This window comes from Carcharodon carcharias, chromosome 9 (genome assembly GCF_017639515.1).
Source record: "Carcharodon carcharias isolate sCarCar2 chromosome 9, sCarCar2.pri, whole genome shotgun sequence".
Taxonomy (NCBI): Eukaryota; Metazoa; Chordata; class Chondrichthyes; order Lamniformes; family Lamnidae; genus Carcharodon; species Carcharodon carcharias.
Window position 1 is genome coordinate 120939412 of NC_054475.1, and position 18039 is coordinate 120957450.

The 18039-nt window shown below is 46.3% G+C and overlaps 1 protein-coding gene across 2 annotated transcripts in view; it reads right to left on the reverse strand.

Annotated features, from left to right (window-relative positions):
* The window catches only part of LOC121282022 (fibronectin type-III domain-containing protein 3A-like), a 156271-nt gene that overhangs the window by 55956 nt on the left and 82276 nt on the right, over positions 1–18039 (reverse strand). For both annotated transcript variants that reach the window (XM_041195356.1, XM_041195355.1), the window contains 2 exons: positions 7309–7384; positions 5525–5601 (listed from right to left, as the gene is read on the reverse strand). In XM_041195356.1, the coding sequence (XP_041051290.1) occupies positions 5525–5601; positions 7309–7384 (153 nt within the window). The remainder of the gene's footprint in view (positions 1–5524; positions 5602–7308; positions 7385–18039) is intronic.

An 18039-nucleotide genomic window follows, 5' to 3' on the forward strand; every position in this document is an offset into this window, starting at 1 on the left:
TTCTCCAGTGGGCTGGCAGGTGACATTCATCAACTTGTGGTTGTACAGTCAAAGGTACTTGAGTCATTGGCATGTAGCCCCTCAGTTCTGATGTGAACAACCTGTTACTCCAGGGTGTTGCTGCCGTCAGAACTTTGCTGCTATGTGGACACGTTTATCAAAATCCATCAGGTTTAAATATTGCAATGAAGAAATAATTGTAGGGGAAACATTTTATCAACATCTACTAACAGATATATTAAAAGCCTAAAAGTACCACCGCACCAGACCTGCGAGGGACACTCTTCTGAAAGTGGATTTTAAAGAAAAAGCAGCTGATTGGTGAGTAAATCCAGGGAGCAGACTCGGAGGGAGGAGCACCAGAGCGGTGAGTATAAATCTAGTTTACCTCGGGGATTCACGGCCTTGTCTCTAGGGAGCAGACTCGGAGGGAGGAGCACCAGAGTGGAGACCTCAGGGCACAGAGTAACTGAAGCTAAAACTGAAAAAGTGATGTCACAGGATGTCACCTGATTGGTTGGTAGGAAATCTGCACCAAATTTGAAAAGAAAACACTGCAAAGCTAATTAATAAATTAATTATCTAAGTAGAGATGGCTGGGCAGGTGATGTGCTGTAGCTGTATGATGTGGGAGCTGGCAGATCCCATTGCGATCCCATTGCGAGCTGCAGTGACCACATCTGCAGCAACTGTTGGTTGCTGGAGGAACTCCGGCTCAGAATTGGTGAGCTGGAGTCCAAGCTCTGGACGCTGCGGCACATCGGGAAGGGGGAAGAGTTACCTGGACGCTTTGTATCGGGAGGCGGTAGATTAAATACCTCAAGTCCAGTCAGTGGTCAGGGTGTGACTGCAAGTGAGGCAGGTAGAGGGATCCTGTGTTCAGGAACAGAGGAGCCTCAGCTCTTGACCTTGTCCAACAGGTACAAGGTACTTGCTCCCTGTGTGGATGAGGAACAGGACTGTAGGGAGGATGAGCCAGCTGACCATGGCACCGTGGCACAGGTGGCCATTCAAGAGGGGGGAGCAAAAAGATGTGGTAGTTGTAGGGGACTCTATAATTAGGGGAATTGATAGCTTGCTTTGTAAGCAGGATCAAGAGTCCCGCATGGTATGTTGCCTGCCCGTGCCAAGGGGAGGGACACCTCTGACCGGCTTGAAAGGATATTGGAGAGGGAGGGGGAGGATCCAGTTATTGTGGTCCATGTCAGGACAAATAACATAGGTAAGACTAGGAAAGAGGACCTGTTTGGGAATTATCAGGAACTAGGAACTAAAGAACAGGTCCTCAAGGGTTATAATCTCCGGAATACTACCCGAGCCACGTGCAAATTGGCAAAGGGACGTGAGAATAAGGGAAGTAAACACGTGGCTAAAGGAATGGTGTGGGAAAGAGGGGTTCCATTTCGTGGGGCACTGGCATCAGTATTGGAACAGGCGGGATCTGTACCGTTGGGACGGTCTCCACCTGAACCGATCTGGGACCAATGTTCTAGCGAAAACAGTAAATAGACTGGTCAACAGGACTTTAAACTAGAAAGTGTGGGGGGGTTGGGGAGGGAAGGGTAAAACTCCAAGAAATATGACTAATGGGAATCAAAGCATCAGGTTAGCTTGGTGGGGGGGTGGATTCAACTTCATGGAAAATTATGAAAAAACTGAAGAAAAAGGAGAGCCCAGGAGAGGTTATTAAAGTCTCCAGAACACAAAATAGGACACAGTGCTTGGAAAGGGTTAGGAATCTAACTTCAAGCACTTCAGATAAAGGGACGACAATGAGAAAGGGGACGGGAAATACAGGACTGAAGGTGTTGTATCTGAATGCACGCAGTATACGAAATAAGGTAAATGAGCTTGTGGCGCAGATTGAAATTGGCAGGTATGATGTGGTGGGCATCACAGAGACATGGCTGCAAGGGGATCAGGACTGGGAGCTAAATACCCAAGGATATACATCCTATCAAAAAGATAGAGAGGTTGGTAGAGGGGGTGGGGTTGCTTTGTTAGTAAGAAATTAAATTAAATTGATAGTAAGAAATGATGTAGGATCAGATGATGTAGAATCTGTGTGGGTAGAGTTGAGGAACCGCAAAGGTAAAGAAACCATAATGGGAGTTATGTACAGGCCTCCAAACAGTGGTCAGGATGTGGAGCACAAGATACACCAGGAGATAGAAAAGATATGTAAGAAAGGCAAGGTTACAGTGATCATGGGGGATTTCAATATGCAGGTAGACTGGGAAAATCAGGTTAGTAGTGGATCCCAAGAAAAGGAATTTGTGGAGTGTCTACGAGATAGCTTTTTGGAGCAGCTTGTGGCGGAGCCCACTAGGGAATAGGCAATTGTAGATTTAGTGATGTGTAATGAGGCAGATATGATAAGGGAGCTTGAAGGAACCCTTAGGAGGAAGTGACCATAAATGATAGAATTTACCCTGCAATTTGAGAGGAAAAAGCTGGAATCAGATGTAACGGTATTACTGTTGAATAAAGACAACTACAGAGGCATGAGGGAGGAGCTGGCCAGAATTGACTGGGAGATGAGCCCAGCAGGAAAGAGAATGGAACAGCAATGGCAGGAGTTTCTGGGAGTAATTTGGGAGACACAGCAAATATTCATCCCTAGGAAGAAGGAGCATACTAAAGGGAGGACGAGGCAACCATGGCTGACAAGGGAAGTCAGGGACAGCATAAAAGCTAAAGAGAAAGAATACAATGCGGCGAGGAGCAGTGGGAAACCAGGGGATTGGGAAGCCTACAAAGACCAACAGAGGACAACTAAAAAAGAAATAAAGAGGGAGAAGATTAAATATGAGGGTAAACTAACCAGTAATATAAAAGAAGATTGCAAGAATTTTTTAGATATATAAAGGGTAAGAGAGAGGCAAAAGTGGACATCGGGCTGCTGGAAAATGACGCTGGAGAAGTAGTAGTGGGGAACAAAGAAATGGCAAAGGAACTGAATAGGTACTTTGCATCAGTCTTCACAGTGGAAGACAGGAGTGGCATCCCCAAAGTTCAAGAGAGTCGGGGGGGCAGAGGTGAGTATGGTGGCCATTACCAAGGAGAAGGTGCTAGGAAAACTGAAAGGTCTGAAGGTGGATAAATCACCTGGATCAGATAGGTTACACCCCAGAGTTCTGAAGGAGATAGCTGAAGAGATAATGGAGGTGTTAGTGGTGATCTTTCAGGAATCACTGGAGTCAGGGAGGGTCCCAGAGGACTGGAAAATCGCTAATGTAACCCCCTTGTTTAAGAAGGGAGTGAGGCAAAAGATAGGAAATTACAGGCCGATTAGCCTGACCTCAGTCATTGGTAAGATTTTAGAGTCCATTATTAAGGATGAGATTTCAGAATACTTGGAAGTGGATGGTAAAATAGGGCAGAGTCAGCATGGTTTCATCAAAGGGAGGTCATGCCTGAGAAATCTGTTAGAATTCTTTGAGGAGGTAACGAGTAGGTTAGACAAAGGAGAGCAAATGGATGTTATCTACTTGGACTTCCAGAAGGCCTTTGACAAGGCGCTGCACAGGAGGCTGCTCAGTAAGATAAAAGCCCATGGTGTTAGAGGCAAGGTACTGGCATGGATAGAAGATTGGCTGTCTGGCAGGAGGCAGAGAGTGGGGATAAGGGGGTCCTTCTCAGGATGGCAGCCGGTGACTAGTGGAGTACTGCAGAGGTCAATGTTGGGATCACAACTTTTCACTTTATACATTAATGATCTAGATGAAGGAACTGAGGGCATCCTGGCTAAGTTTGTAGATGATACAAAGATAGGTGGAGGGACAGGTAGTATTGAGGAGGCGGGGAGGCTGCAAAAGGATTTGGACAGGTTAGGAGGATGGGCAAAGAAGTGGCAGATGGAATACAACGTAGGAAAGTGTGAGGTCATGCACTGAGGCTTTATAAGGCTCTGGTCAGATCACATTTAGAATATTGTGAGCAATTTTGGGCCCCGTATCTCAGGAAGGATGTGCTGGCCCTGGAGAGGATCCAGAGGAGGTTCACGAGAATGATCCCAGGAACGAAAGGTTTAACATATGAGGAACGTTTGAGGACTCTGGGTCTGTACTCGATGGAGTTTAGAAGGATGAGGGGGGGGATCTGATTGAAACTTACAGAATACTGAAAGGCCTGGATACAGTGGACGTGGGGAAGATGCTTCCACTAGTAGTTGAGACTAGGACCCAAGGGCACAGCCTCAGAGTAAAGGGAAGACCTTTCAGAACAGAGATGAGGAGAAACTTCTTTAGCCAGAGAGTGGTGAATCTATGGAATTCATTGCCACAGAAGGCTGTGGAGGCCAGGTCATTGAGTGTATTTAAGACTGAGATAGATAGGTTCTTGATTGGTAAGGGGATCAAAGGTTACGGGGAGAAGGCGGGAGAATGGGGTTGAGAAACTTATCAGCCATGATTGAACGGAGGAGCAGATTCGATGGGCCGAATGGCCTAATTTCTGCTCCTATGTCTTATGGTCTAATTGTCTGTTTTACAGATTCTTGTCAAAATTTTGAGTGATCTGCTCAGATTGTGTGTGCAGATTACTGCTCATGAGGAATAGAAAGGGTGCCATCAGGTCAGGAAACCCAGGATTCCAAATCTATTGCTTTGAAGTTTCCTCTGGAATACTCTAATTATGTTCCCTTAAACCTTCCCTTCTAAAAATTTCCCAAACCTACCACTTCAACAGTGCTTTCAATCAACTACTCAACTTTCCTGTAACTATTCGGTATCAACGTTTTCACCTTTGAAGGCTAGTCAAAGGCATCATATAAATGCAAGTTAAATGAATTACAAAGAATGGCTGTTGTGCTTTCTTCTTTAGAACTAGTTGAACTCATGAATCATTTTTGTTTCCATAATAGTATGTGCAATACTGGCCTAAATGTAAAGAAAAATAACTGTAAAGACGATTATTTTCAAAATAAAGTACATTCCACATTAAAGATTATGGAGGTACATTTTTATTCATATACAGGGAATTCAATAGTTGGAGAGTTCCTTTGTGGAACACAAACTGTTCACTGATAGAAAAATATAAATTATAGTGGTCTAAACCAAGGAGATTCAAATGGAATATATCCAATACTTACAAATAATTTGAATATCCTTGTTACACTTATATTATAATAATGGTTGGTGTCACTTTAGATCTTTTAGTTTTATTTTGAAAGGCTCCATTTTTCCATTTAAAGGAGCTCTCTAACTAAAGCCTTCTGCAAGTGTTAAAAACATGCACCACCATGGAACACATTATCGAATGAGGGCTTCACTCCAATTTAATCTTGTCCCTTCAACATCCAAATGTTACATTTTTAAATATAGATGAAACATTATTATTCCCCAGTGGAAGAGTATATTCAATCATAAGCTAATTTAAGTGCCATATAAAAGTAACTGACTTTAACAAAACTGGTAACCGGTTCCTACTTTCAACTACTAAAATCATGCTTATGTTTGCAGAGAGCTTAAACTGGCAGTTATCATTAGATCTCATGCACTAAAATACAGAGAATGTACAGTACCTGTGAGATGTAACCAGGAGGCACATAAATTGGAGGCATTGAACCATTTGGTGACATCATGGGAACATGAGCAGGACCTAAAAGAATATCAAAAATTGAAGCAATAAAGAACTGCATTTTTAAAATAAATCTAACGTATATGGCAAGTTAAGCTTATTTAATAGCAAGACTACCTAATCGCAAAATCTTGACTGCTTTCCAGTGTCCCCCATCCAAATGTGCATGGATAGATGCTGGGTGGGGAAAATATTAGGCTTAGCTGTGATGCACCCACAGACCAAATAACCTACCAACTCTCTGCCTGGATTGAAAGAAGAATGATCAGTTGCTCAAGGTACCTTAACTTTCAGGACAGAAAGAGTAAGGAATAAAAATTAGCGAATAAAAAAAGTCAAGTTCCAGCACATTTTTAATTTTTCACTGACATCTTGGTTGTTGATTCACCAAATCGTTGTTCCTCATCCTGTTTCATTAGCAGGATGCTGGAATGTCTGGAACAACAGTTCTTTTCAAGTCCTTGAGTTTTTGAACTGTGCATGTGCAAAATTACGATAACCTCCAGCCACTGAGGGAGACTGCTTTTGCTCTCTATGCAGGTTTTTGAGTTGATGGAACTGGACCTAGCTCATTTTTATCAAGCTCTTTAGGAATAATTTCACAAAACTCAATGGAGGAAGGTCTATGGAAAAAAGTAGGCATCATCTGCAGAAGCTCATACAGAAAACAGCGCAGCCAATTTGATTATATATCTTCTGATGAATTGAAGATGATGATTGATTGCCTTACTGATATGACGTCCAGTGCTACTTTAATGCTGTCTCCACCCCCTGCATCTTGACGGACCACAAATTAAATAATAATATTCTGAACAGAAATTAAAATCTACAGCTAAGTGTAATGAATAATGAAATACAAGGCACCCATAATTTGGTCACAAAGGACAAGCGAAATTTAGCCGACATCAGAAAAGTTTTATTTTCAGAAAAATATCACTTATCTACATGCTATCCCAAACTCATTTTAATTAAGTGATTACATTTTGACACTGTTTCATACATGCAGCCAAAGATACACTTATTTGAGGCTGCAGATTACAATTTCTTTCAAGAAGGGTAACGTAACAATGGAAAGAGGGATGGAATTTAACAGTATTACTACTGATAGAAAATAAGTTTTCAAATATGACTTACTATCAGTGTTCTCATCACTCTTCTATACAATGTTATGAAGCTGGACTTTACAAAATAATTATTTCTTAAAATGTCTCCTTGAACTGAAAGTGAAAAAGAACATCCTGAAAAGGGGTGTTAAGGTGATACTAAACTCACTGAAGTGGGTCTTGCTGGTGAAATCACATCTTGAAGTCACGGGCTGAGTGAATCGAGTTTTGGAGGACACTGAAAGTTTACACCTAGCTTTACAGGCAGAAGTGACCCTGCTGCAGAGCCAGAAATTACTTTGGACTTGTTCCTGTAATACTATATGTCTGCCAGAGTGTAGCCCAAGGCGAAAAGGGTTGTTAGATGTATCTCAATTGCATTAGTTAATGTGAAAGTACCTTTTCTTTAGTATGATGTATCAGTTGCCTGTTAAGTAATGTTTGGTCTCTATTGATTTTTAGTTTGTTACAGTAATAGTCTTAAAATGTGAAATTTTGTCCTTCTGTTCTTTGTTGGTTGCTGGGAAATTCATCAAGCTGTTGGTCTCTATGGGGATTGTATTAATGGGAGCTTTATTTACTATACAGTACTTAATTTTTTAAAATACGTTCATTAAATCCTTACCTTGAATACACTGAATGTGACCATCTTCTGTTCTGATTGTGAATGTCTCCCCAGGATTAACTTGCACCAATATAACCTGAAAATGCAGAGTCAAAACAGGATAGTGCATTACAGCACAAAAAAAAATAATTGCCAAAATCTACCTTTGTGCCATATATTCTTCTCCATTGATGACATCCTTATTTATCACATATTTAACATTAATGTTAACGTACAAAATAACTTCATATTTATATTCTATTACAAAAGAAATGCTACTTTTAAGTTAATTTTCCATTTTATTGCAGTCGTTCTGGATTGTTTCCTATAAATGTGATGGATGTTAGAGTGTATGGTGTTATATATTTTACGGGAATGGTGGCATTCCTGTTATATTATGGGAAAAGTTATGGGATTCCAGAGGTTTGGACGATTCGAGGCACAAGTTCAAATTCCATTATACCAGGTGGGGAATTTAGTTTCAGCTAATTAAAGAAATCTGAAATAGAATGTTAGCATCAGTAGTGGCCATGACATTACCAGATTTTTGTAAAAACGCATTTAGTTCACTGGTCGTTTGGGGAAGGAAATCTGCTGTCCTTACCCAGTCTGACCTTTTTGTGACCCAGACTCTCAGCAATGCGGTTGACTCTTAACTGTGCCTTGAAATGGCCTTATCGCCCCTACCACCTGCTCAACAGCAATGCCAGCAATGCCCTCATCTCATAAATGAATCAAAAAAGTGCAAATGGATTGATTCCAAGAAGTATTTCACATTTTTCTGCTGTTGGTTTACCTGACTGGGTGGACTATAGTTTGGTGGAGGAGGGTTGATATGCCACTTCTTCATTGAGATGTACTAACAGCAGTTAAAAGGAAATCTTGGTATCATGGAATGGTTTGGGTATGGTGGGAAACTGAGTTCACTGCAGGGAGGCCCAAGAAGGTGGCATGCAGAATCCAATTGAGTTACATGTTTATTATCTTGCAAAGGGCAATCAAAAGCTAAATTTTCATAGCAAAATACTTTTACATTCACACATTTTTTGATCAAATACAAAGCACATATGACAGAAGTATATAACAATTTTTTTATTCATTTACTGAGGTTCTAAGACAAGTATTCTTGTTATGATGTGGCAGTGGTTATGTGCCAGGCAGACCAAATGCACAAGGGAAACCTGACCACGCTATCACAACAGTTTTGCAATTTGCATATATTAAGAGAAGATCTTTGCACTGAATTCAGAAGTAAAGTCCACTAACAACTTTACAGATTTTAAAATTTAAATTAAAACATTAACAAAAGAAAATATTTCAAATACCAACATAAGATTAGTTACTTGGTATTTTAACAAATCCCAAAATTCCTTATTATCTTCCCATTATTATCTCCTTATTATGCTCCCCCCACCCCCACTAGAGCTATACCTTGAGTGCCCTACCATCCATTCTTAATTAGCACATTCGTTTAGATAATATCACCAACTTCAACACCTCTGTGTTCTTTTGTTCTTTTGGCTGTGACATCTTTTGATGATCTGCACCTATCCTAACACCACCCCCCTCCACTTCTCCCCCCCTCCACTTCTCCCCCCCTCCTTAAACCAGCTTATATTTCCCTCTCATTGTAAAGAAAGATCAGTTCTGTTGAAGGGTCATGAGGACTCGAAACGTCAACTCTTTTCTTCTCTGCTGATCCTGCCAGACTTGCTGAGTTTATCCAGGTAATTCTGTTTTTGTTTTGGATTTCCAGCATCTGCAGTTTTTTGTTTTTATCTCTGTGTTTAATTGACTGCCACTGCTCTTCAAGAAATGCCTACCTTGAAGAAGTTCTGTTCGTCTCTGCGACAAGATTTCCGTATCTCTCTTTTGCCTTGTTCACCTTCATTGCTTTCCATTTCTCTCCTGGTGTTTGACAAGGTGTTTACTAAAACCCGCTTTCACAGCCATATCACCTTTCTCAGTGACTGTCTCCGTCTCCAACTTACCCCACGTGGATTTCAACTGAAATTCCACCCCTCATGTTTCGAACCCACCCAGGATTACAGGTATCTCCGGGACATAAAACGTTTCTTGAATTGCTGTTCCTGTCACATTCTGAGATCCACACTCAGTGCCATGCGCCGCCATATGAACATACTCGACCTCTCCCTCCAGCAGCAGTGCCATACCCTTTTTCAAAGCTGCGCGTGCCCCCAGTTTCATTTTATTCTTCGTCTCATCCGCGCCTCAGCAAGAAACTTTTTCTCTTTCTCTCAAGTGCTAAGGAGCGCAAGCTCCAGCAACTCATCGACACCAACACCCATCTAGGACCCTCCACCCCTACCTGTCCCTTCGTCTACACCCCGTCTTCCAATCCCAGCCCCAGCCGTGTATTCACTATACCCCCTGACCTTCCCCTCTCCGACGCTGAATGTTCAGTGCTTAGCAAAGGACTTAGTTTCATACCCTTACACCCTCATCTCAATGAATTTCGGGCTCGGCACGATGCTGAACTCTTCTTCCGCCGTCTTCGTTTCCGTGCTCACTTCTTTGGGCAGGAGTCCTGTCCCTGTTCAACGGTTCCTTTTACCCACCTCCAATATTCTCCCTCCACCTGGACCCCTCCCTCTGGATTCTTACCTTCTCTTGATCTTTTCATTGAGAACTGTCGGCGTGACATTAGTCGTCTCAATTTCTCTGCTCCTCTCACCCATTCTAATCTCTCTCTCTCTGAACTTACTGCACTCCGTTCTCTCAGGTCCAACCCTGACATTGTCATCAAACCCGCTGACAAGGGTGGGGCTGTTGTTGTCTGGTGCACTGACCTCTACCTCGTGGAGGCTGAGCGTCAACTCGCAGACACTTCCTCCTACCTCTCCCTGGACCATGACCCCACCACTGAACATCAAGCCATTGTTTCCAGGACTGTCACTGACCTCATCTCCTCTGGGGATCTTCCTCCCACAGCTTCCAACCTGATAGTCACCCAATCTCGGACGGCCCGCTTCTACCTCCTACCCAAAATCCACAAACAGAACTGTCCTGGTAGACCGATCGTGTCAGCTTGCTCCTGCCCCACGGAACTCATTTCTCGTTATCTTGACTCCCTTCTCTCTCCCCTTGTCCAGTCCCTTCCCACCTACATCCGTGATTCCTCTGACATCTTACGTCACATCAACAATTTCCATTTCCCTGGCCCCAACCGCTTCCTCTTCACCATGGACGTCCAATCCCTCTACACCTCCATCCCCCACCAAGATGGTCTGAGGGTCCTTAGCTTCTTCCTCAATCAGAGGCCCGAACAATCCCCATCCACCACTACTCTCCTCCGTCTGGCTGAACTTGTTCTCACACTGAACAATTTCTCCTTCAACTCCTCTCACTTCCTTCAAATAAAAGGTGTGGCTATGGGTACCCGCATGGGCCCCAGTTATGCCTGTCTCTTTATGGGGTATGTGGAACATTCCTTGTTCCGGTCCTACTCCGCCCCCCTGCCACAACTCTTTCTCCGGTACATCAATGGTTACTTCGGTGCTGCTTCATGCACTCGTCAGGACTTGGAAAAATTTATTAATTTTGCTTCCAATCTCCACCCCTCCATCATTTTCACGTGGTCCATCTCTGACACTTCCCTTCCCTTCCTTGACCTCTCTGTCTCAATCTCTGGTGATAGACTGTCCACCAATATACATTACAAGCCTACCGACTCCCACAGCTACCTCGACTACAGCTCCTCACACCCCGCTTCCTGTAAGGACTCCATCCCATTCTCTCAGTTCCTTCGCCTCCATTGCATCTGTTCCGATGATGCTACCTTCAAAAACAGTTCCTCTGACATGTCCTCCTTCTTCCTTAACCGAGGTTTTCCACCCACGGTCGTTGACAAGGGCCCTCAACCGTGTCTGGCCCATCTCCCGCGCATCCACCCTCACGCCTTCTCCTCCCTCCCAGAAACATGATAGGGTTCCCCTTGTCCTCACTTATCACCCCACCAGCCTCCGCATTCAAAGGATCATCCTCCGCCATTTCCGCCAACTCCAGCATGATGCCACTATCAAACACATCTTCTCTTCACCACCCCCCCCAATCGGCATTCCGTAGGGATCATTCCCTCCGGGACATCCTGGTCCACTCCTCCATCACCCCCTACTCCTCAACCCCCACGCAAAAGATGTAACACCTGCCCCTTCACTTCCTCTCTCCTCACCATCCAAGGGCCCAAACACTCCTTTCAAGTGAAGCAGCATTTCACTTGCATTTCCGCCAACTTAGTCTACTGTATTTGTTGCTCCCATTGTGGTCTCCTTTACATGGGAGAGACCAAATGTAAACTGGGTGACCGTTTTGCAGAACACCTGCGATCTGTCCGCAAGAATCACCCAAACCTCCCTGTCGTTTGCCATTTTAACACTCCACCTTGCTCTCTTGCCCACATGTCTTGCCCTGCTGCATTGTTTCAGTGAAGCTCAATGCAAACTGGAGGATCAGCACCTCATCTTCCGACTAGGCACTTTACAGCCTTCCGGACTGAATATTGAATTCAACAACTTTAGGTCTTGAGCTCCCTCCTCCATCCCCACCCCCTTTCTGTTTCTTCCCCCATCCTTTTGGTTTTTTTCCCCAATAATTTATATAGATTTTTCTTTTCCCACCTAATTCCATTATTTTTAAATCTTTTATCTTCCCCCCACCCCCGCTAGAGCTATACCTTGAGTGCCCTACCATCCATTCTTAATTAGCACATTCGTTTAGATAATATCACCAACTTCAACATCTGTGTTCTTTTGTCTGTGACATCTTTTGATGATCTGCTCCTATCCTAACATCCACCCCCCACCTTAAACCAGCTTATATTTCTCTCTCATTGTAAAGAAAGATCAGTTCTGTTGAAGGGTCATGAGGACTCGAAACGTCAACTCTTTCCTTCTCCGCCGATGCTGCCAGACCTGCTGAGTCTTTTCAGGTAATTCGGTTTTTGTTTTGGATTTCCAGCATCCGCAGTTTTTTGTTTTTATCCTTATTAACCTGACTCCCAACTACACACCTCCTTTAAGGCAACAGTCCAAAATAGATTTTAAGTTAAATAAGCAATCCAGCAAGGTTATTACAGCACCCACTCAACAGTGGAATTCCAAAGGCTTTTAACATAACTTTTGTTACTGGACACAGCAGACATCTGAAAAAGTGACGACAGGCTTTTCCCCGAGGCTGCTTTACACAGTATACCTTTCAAGATGTTACATGGCCACACCCCACATAACCTTCCATTCTTCTTTATATGTTTCTCTCTCTTTAATGTGTAAAACTCCACTGTTCTACATGTCTTCAGAAATTTACTTTTTGCATAATATAAAAATCTTTCATGTTGTCAATATGGACTCTTTCCTTTTGGGAAAAATAAAAATAATAACCATGCCCTATTTACCTTGTTAGTTGTAAACATCTTACCATCCTTTTGAAAATCAAACAACCCCTTCACTTATCTAAAAATGAAAATTTCATTCACACCTCATCTGTGGAACCCTTATCCTACCTTATCCGTTTCCATTTCAAAACTTTGCTTTACACCGAACTCTTGATATTTCAATCTTGCAGTCTCTGACTAATTCAATCAAAACAGTCTCACAGACAGAACTATCCACACTCACAACCATAAACCTACTTTACAATATCCCACAATATTATGAAAAATATGATTGCCTTTAGAATGTTGCAAAACTAAGGCAGGGGTTTTCCGCACCTGCCGGCGTCAGACATGTTTGGTGGCGTGAGCGGACAATATGGCGCATTTGGTTTCACGATGGCATGAAACTAGTTTGCGATCGTCCGCTCAGCCCGCTAATGGCGGGCCATGCTTCCCACCATTGGACATCGAGAACCTCATTGTAATACATTTGTATAGCATTAATAGGCCTTCCGCAATTGTCCCACACACCTGCCCCCTAACCCCTGGACAGGAAAGCACGCTGACGTGTTTCACAGCAGCATATAAAAGGTGCACACTTGGCGGGCTGCATTTTGAGGGAAACTCAGGGATGAGTATGCAGTAACACTGCGCGGCACTCACTAGGATTGCCTGTTGGACTTCAAGCTTGAGGGGTGTTGGGGTGGGGCAGCAAGGGCAACACTGCAGTTGAGGTGACTTTGGCGGGGTGGGGGGAGAGCAAGGGCTGCCTGGCGGTTGAATATAACCCACATACATTCAGGGTGGGGGGGGTAGGGTGGGCGAGGGAAGAGGCCATGTATTAAGGACACCTTATATAAAATGGCCATTCCTCTGCAAACTGAGCCAGTTCAGGCGCAGCCACTCACAGGATTAAAGTCAGGCTTCTAGCTTAACTGCCTACTCAAGCAACTCAGAGGCAAAGTGCCACCAAGTGCTCCACAGCTTTGCACCCCTTGGGCACAGGCTGCAAAGTAATGAGCAGTTGGACGACTGCACATGTTGTACAATCTCCTTGTTAAAGCCGGCCATGGAGCAGTCACTGGTGGAGGCACTCACAGCCCCTTGGCAATGTCAGCATCCCGGTTTGGACCAGTCTCGCCCATGGTTCAAGGTGACAATGCTGCCTTGCAGTGCAGGTTAGGAGAATGCCTGAGCTGAGAGCACAGCATGCAGCCCAATGGGCAAAACTGCCGCCAATCGCTCAGGTGGAGTAGGGCAGAGGTGGGTGGGGCTTTAGGCAGCCATGCAGTGCACTAATCTCTGGCTATCCAAGTGATGGCCAGCACTCTCAGCAAAGCGTTAAGGGGCTTTCACACTTAACCAGGACAGGTTCTTAGTACACCCATGTTAACCCACTCTCTCTTTCATCCTGCAGGAGTACAAAATCAGGATCATGGAGCCTGGTGAGCTAGCTGTGTCTCGTGGCGTACACAGAGCAAAGGCAACAGAAAGAGCGACTGAGGCGCCTGGCTGCACAGAGGGAGGAGCAGCACCCTCAGGAAGAAGGGGTGGCTGGGGCTCCCACACACCAACAAAGAGCCACAGTGAGCCATCACTGATTGTCGCTTAGTGACACCCAGGGACTATAGACTCCGCCTTTCATTTCCTACAGATGACTGAGAGCCAGTGTCACTGAAGACCGGGCATATCTAGGGAACTAGTCGGTCACACCTGCCACCTGCTGCAAGATTTGGCACCATAGGGACATGGAGGGCATCCACTGCCAGTGGCTGTAAAAGTGACAACGGTGCTCAATTTCTACACCAGTGGCTCCTTTTAGGGCTCCACAGCTGACCTCTGTGGGATATCACAAACCCCCCACCCATAAATGCATCCATGAAGTCACAGATGCCATCTTCAAGAGGACACACAACTGTGTGTGTCCGGGACCAGGACAGCCAAGATGCAAGAGCAATTGGATTTGCCCAGATCTCAGGTTTCCCACAGGTGCAGGGTGCCATCAACTGTACTCACGTGACACTTAGGTCTCCATCACAACACACAGTCAACTACATCAACCTCAAGGGATTACATTCGCTCAGTGTAGAGCTGGTATGCAACCATCATCCTGCAGGTCTGCACATGGTTTCCAGGGAGTGTGCAAGGTGCCTACATCCTGAGTCAGTCACAGGTCAATGAATTCTTCCAGGGTCCACAGAATCTGCTGGGATGGCTCCTCAGGGACGAGGGCAACAGGGAGGAGCTGAGTGAGGAAGAGATGGAAGAGCTGGAGGTCTCCTCGGATGAGGCCACCACCAACGGAGATGAGGCCCTCGCACTGGCCAGACAAAGCAGGTGTGCTTGGGAGGCCCTCATAGCTGCTAGATTTGTGGAGGATGATGACAACATGCAATGAGGAGACCTCACATTGCATGTGTGAACGTTTAACCCCAAATTGGCTTATGGTAGTGTGCACACCCTCTTGGTAATGCTCCTGTCATGGAGATGCAGTGGCGGCCCTAATAGCCACTCAATTGCAGGAGGATGATGACATGCAGTGAGGACACTCCACCAATCTTCACATATCCTCTGAGAATGTCTCACTCCTGTCTGGCTGAGGGCAGATCACTTACGCTCTGTGATCAGGGTCATATCATAGTGGCGCAGCCATGAAACTTCAGAAGCACCTGATCTTTTGTCTGCCTTCAGCACCTAACCCCTTTAGGAGCACAGCATCACTGGTCACAGATGCGGAAGAGATGGGGGCCAGCCCCTCCTTAAAAGGTGCTGGGGAGCACACAGAGAGAATGACTGGATACTGACGCCTGCCCACTACATTCTGGCAGCAATGACGAACACCATTGAGGTGCAGGCATCGGTAATGCATCCAGGGATGTGAGGCTAGACCACCACTTTGGTCTGAAGGCTGCATAAAGCACAGGGAAGCAGCCCTGGACGGAGGCACTTGTCTTTATCTGGTGCAGAAAGGTTTCACATCTGACACAAACACTGCGCATCAGAGCAAGGAGCCAGAGGAAGGGAGGCATTCTTCAAAATTTATTGACAATAGTGAACAGCATACACAAGTGATTAACACCCGTGCCCAGGATGTGCAACTACACCTTAACTTTAGCTTGGCCTAAATAGCCAAGTGGTTATGGTACTGGGTTTGTAACCCCAAGATCAAGAGTTCAAATCTCACAATGGCAAACTATGAAACAATGTAACTTCATCTGAAACAGATGGAAACGGGTTTGTACTCGAAAGAGCTACACCTTAACTTTAGCTTGGCCTAAATAGCCAAGTGGTTATGGTACTGGGTTTGTAACCCCAAGATCAAGAGTTCATTTTCCTAACGATCTCGTGGAGGCAATTGTGGATTCAGTTGGTTTCCTGATACTGAGGAGAGAAGGTGTGTGGTGTTGGTGTTGCTGCTCCTCAGTGTTTCAACTGTTTCTGCTGCTGCCTTTGGGGTTGTTGCTTCTGCTGTGTTCTGCTGCTGCTCCTCCAGTGCTGCCAAAGGAGAGAGAGGGAGAGAAGAGAACAGTTGCTACTGTTGCTACAGGACAGGAAGGCCAGGAGGCCAGGACTGAGTTGGAAAACAACATCCTAGGTGGGTGTCTGAACTGTGTATTTTTGTTTAAGGTGGGGGCAATTAAGGACTGTGTTTTTGTAGGGGGAGGCAAGAAGACTGCCAGAGGAGTTGGGGAAGGAAGAGCGGGAGGGTGTGTGTGTGTGCTGAAACCATCTTTCTGCCACCCCTCCCCCCAACCCAGCCCTTTTCCCAGTAAGGCCAGCAATAGCTGGTGAAGACATCGCCTCCCCCTGCCTGAAGAACATCAGGCCCCCACCCACCGTCCATCCACCATCGAGGACACCCACCAGGACATTTACCTCTTTCCCTTCTGTGCCTCCCTGTCTTTTACTCCTCTCCCTCCTCTCCTCTCCTGCCTAAAAGAGGGGAGGTTGTTTCTACCTCTCTCCCCCACCCCCTTTCCTCCCTATATTTCTAAAAAAAAAAAAATAAAAAGAAAAAAACAAAATGGCCAATCCTTCCCGGGGTGGGCGTGGCTCTGGCCCTAAGGCCAATTCACCATCACCTGTGGCCGGGCCCTCGAGGGCTAATGTGGAGGCGGTTTTGTCACCGGTGGCAGGGCCTCAAAAAAAGAAAACTTATGCGGGGGTGGTTGCTTCTGCGGCTCCAGCTGCTCCCGCTGCCCTGTCACCTTTCCGCCTCCTGACCAGGGCCCTTGGGGTAAAGAGCTATGCTCACCCTGAAATGACAATAGAGGCCTGCGTAAAGGCTATGGCTGGGGTCGTCGGCCCCTCAGCCATTGTCGCGGCCTCTAAAATGTATGGGAAGGCCATATTTTTCTTGAGGTCCGAGCGGGCGGTGCACCTCGCCCTGCAAAAAGGACTCACTGTGGGCGGGACTTTTCTGGCGGTGGACCCCCTTGAGGCCACCGCCCAGAGAATTATTATTTCGAACATCCCGCCTTTTCTATCCAGTGAGCTCCTCCTCCCCCACCTTAATAAATTGGGGGAGGTCAGGTCGGGGGTTGCACCAATCCCGCTCGGCCTCAAAGACTCGGCCCTCCGCCATGTGTACTCCTTCCGGCGCCAGGTATTTGTCCGCTTGGCCCAGGAGGAGTGCCTGGAGGGGGCCTTCGTTATCAATTTTGAGGGGACCGCCTATCGGGTCTTCTGGACCGTGGAGGGCGTGCGGTGCCATGCTTGTAAGGAGGCGGGGCATGTGAGGAAGAACTGCCCCGCCTCCAAGGCTACGAGCCCCACCCAAGCGGCCACGGCTGGCACCGCCCCTCCTCCCCCCGCCACCACTCCATCTCCCTCCCCGCAAGGGGAAGCGACGCCGGCGGCCACTGCCATCTCGGCTGCCGGTGAGGCGGGGGGAGAGCCCCCACGCCGTAAGAAGGCGCAGAGGAAGACCCGCAACCTGGAGGCGGCCCCTGAAACGCCCCAAAACCCCCAAACACCTGCAAGCACCGGCTCGGGGGAAAAGACAACATCTGGCCCCGGCGTCGTGTCCGCGTGTGCTCCCGGGCCCGTGGGTGCTAAGGCGCCGAGTGCTGGGCCCGGCGTCGTCCCTGCGCGTGCTCCCGGGGCCGGCGGGGAAGGGACGCGGGACCCCGAGCCGGGGTATCTAACACCCAAAACCCAGAGGGTGGAGTGTCCGGGAGGGCTGGACAAGGAGGAGGGGGCCTCGGAAATGGAGGTCTCCCTAGCCCCCAGCCTGACCCGGAAGAGACGTCACGCTTCGGAGGAGGAGGTGGGTGATGCCCAAACTGAAGAAGTTGGGTGTGTCCCTTCCCCCGATGAAGAGGTGGTGGCGTCTCCACCAAGTAAAATCTCGCCCTGTCCTC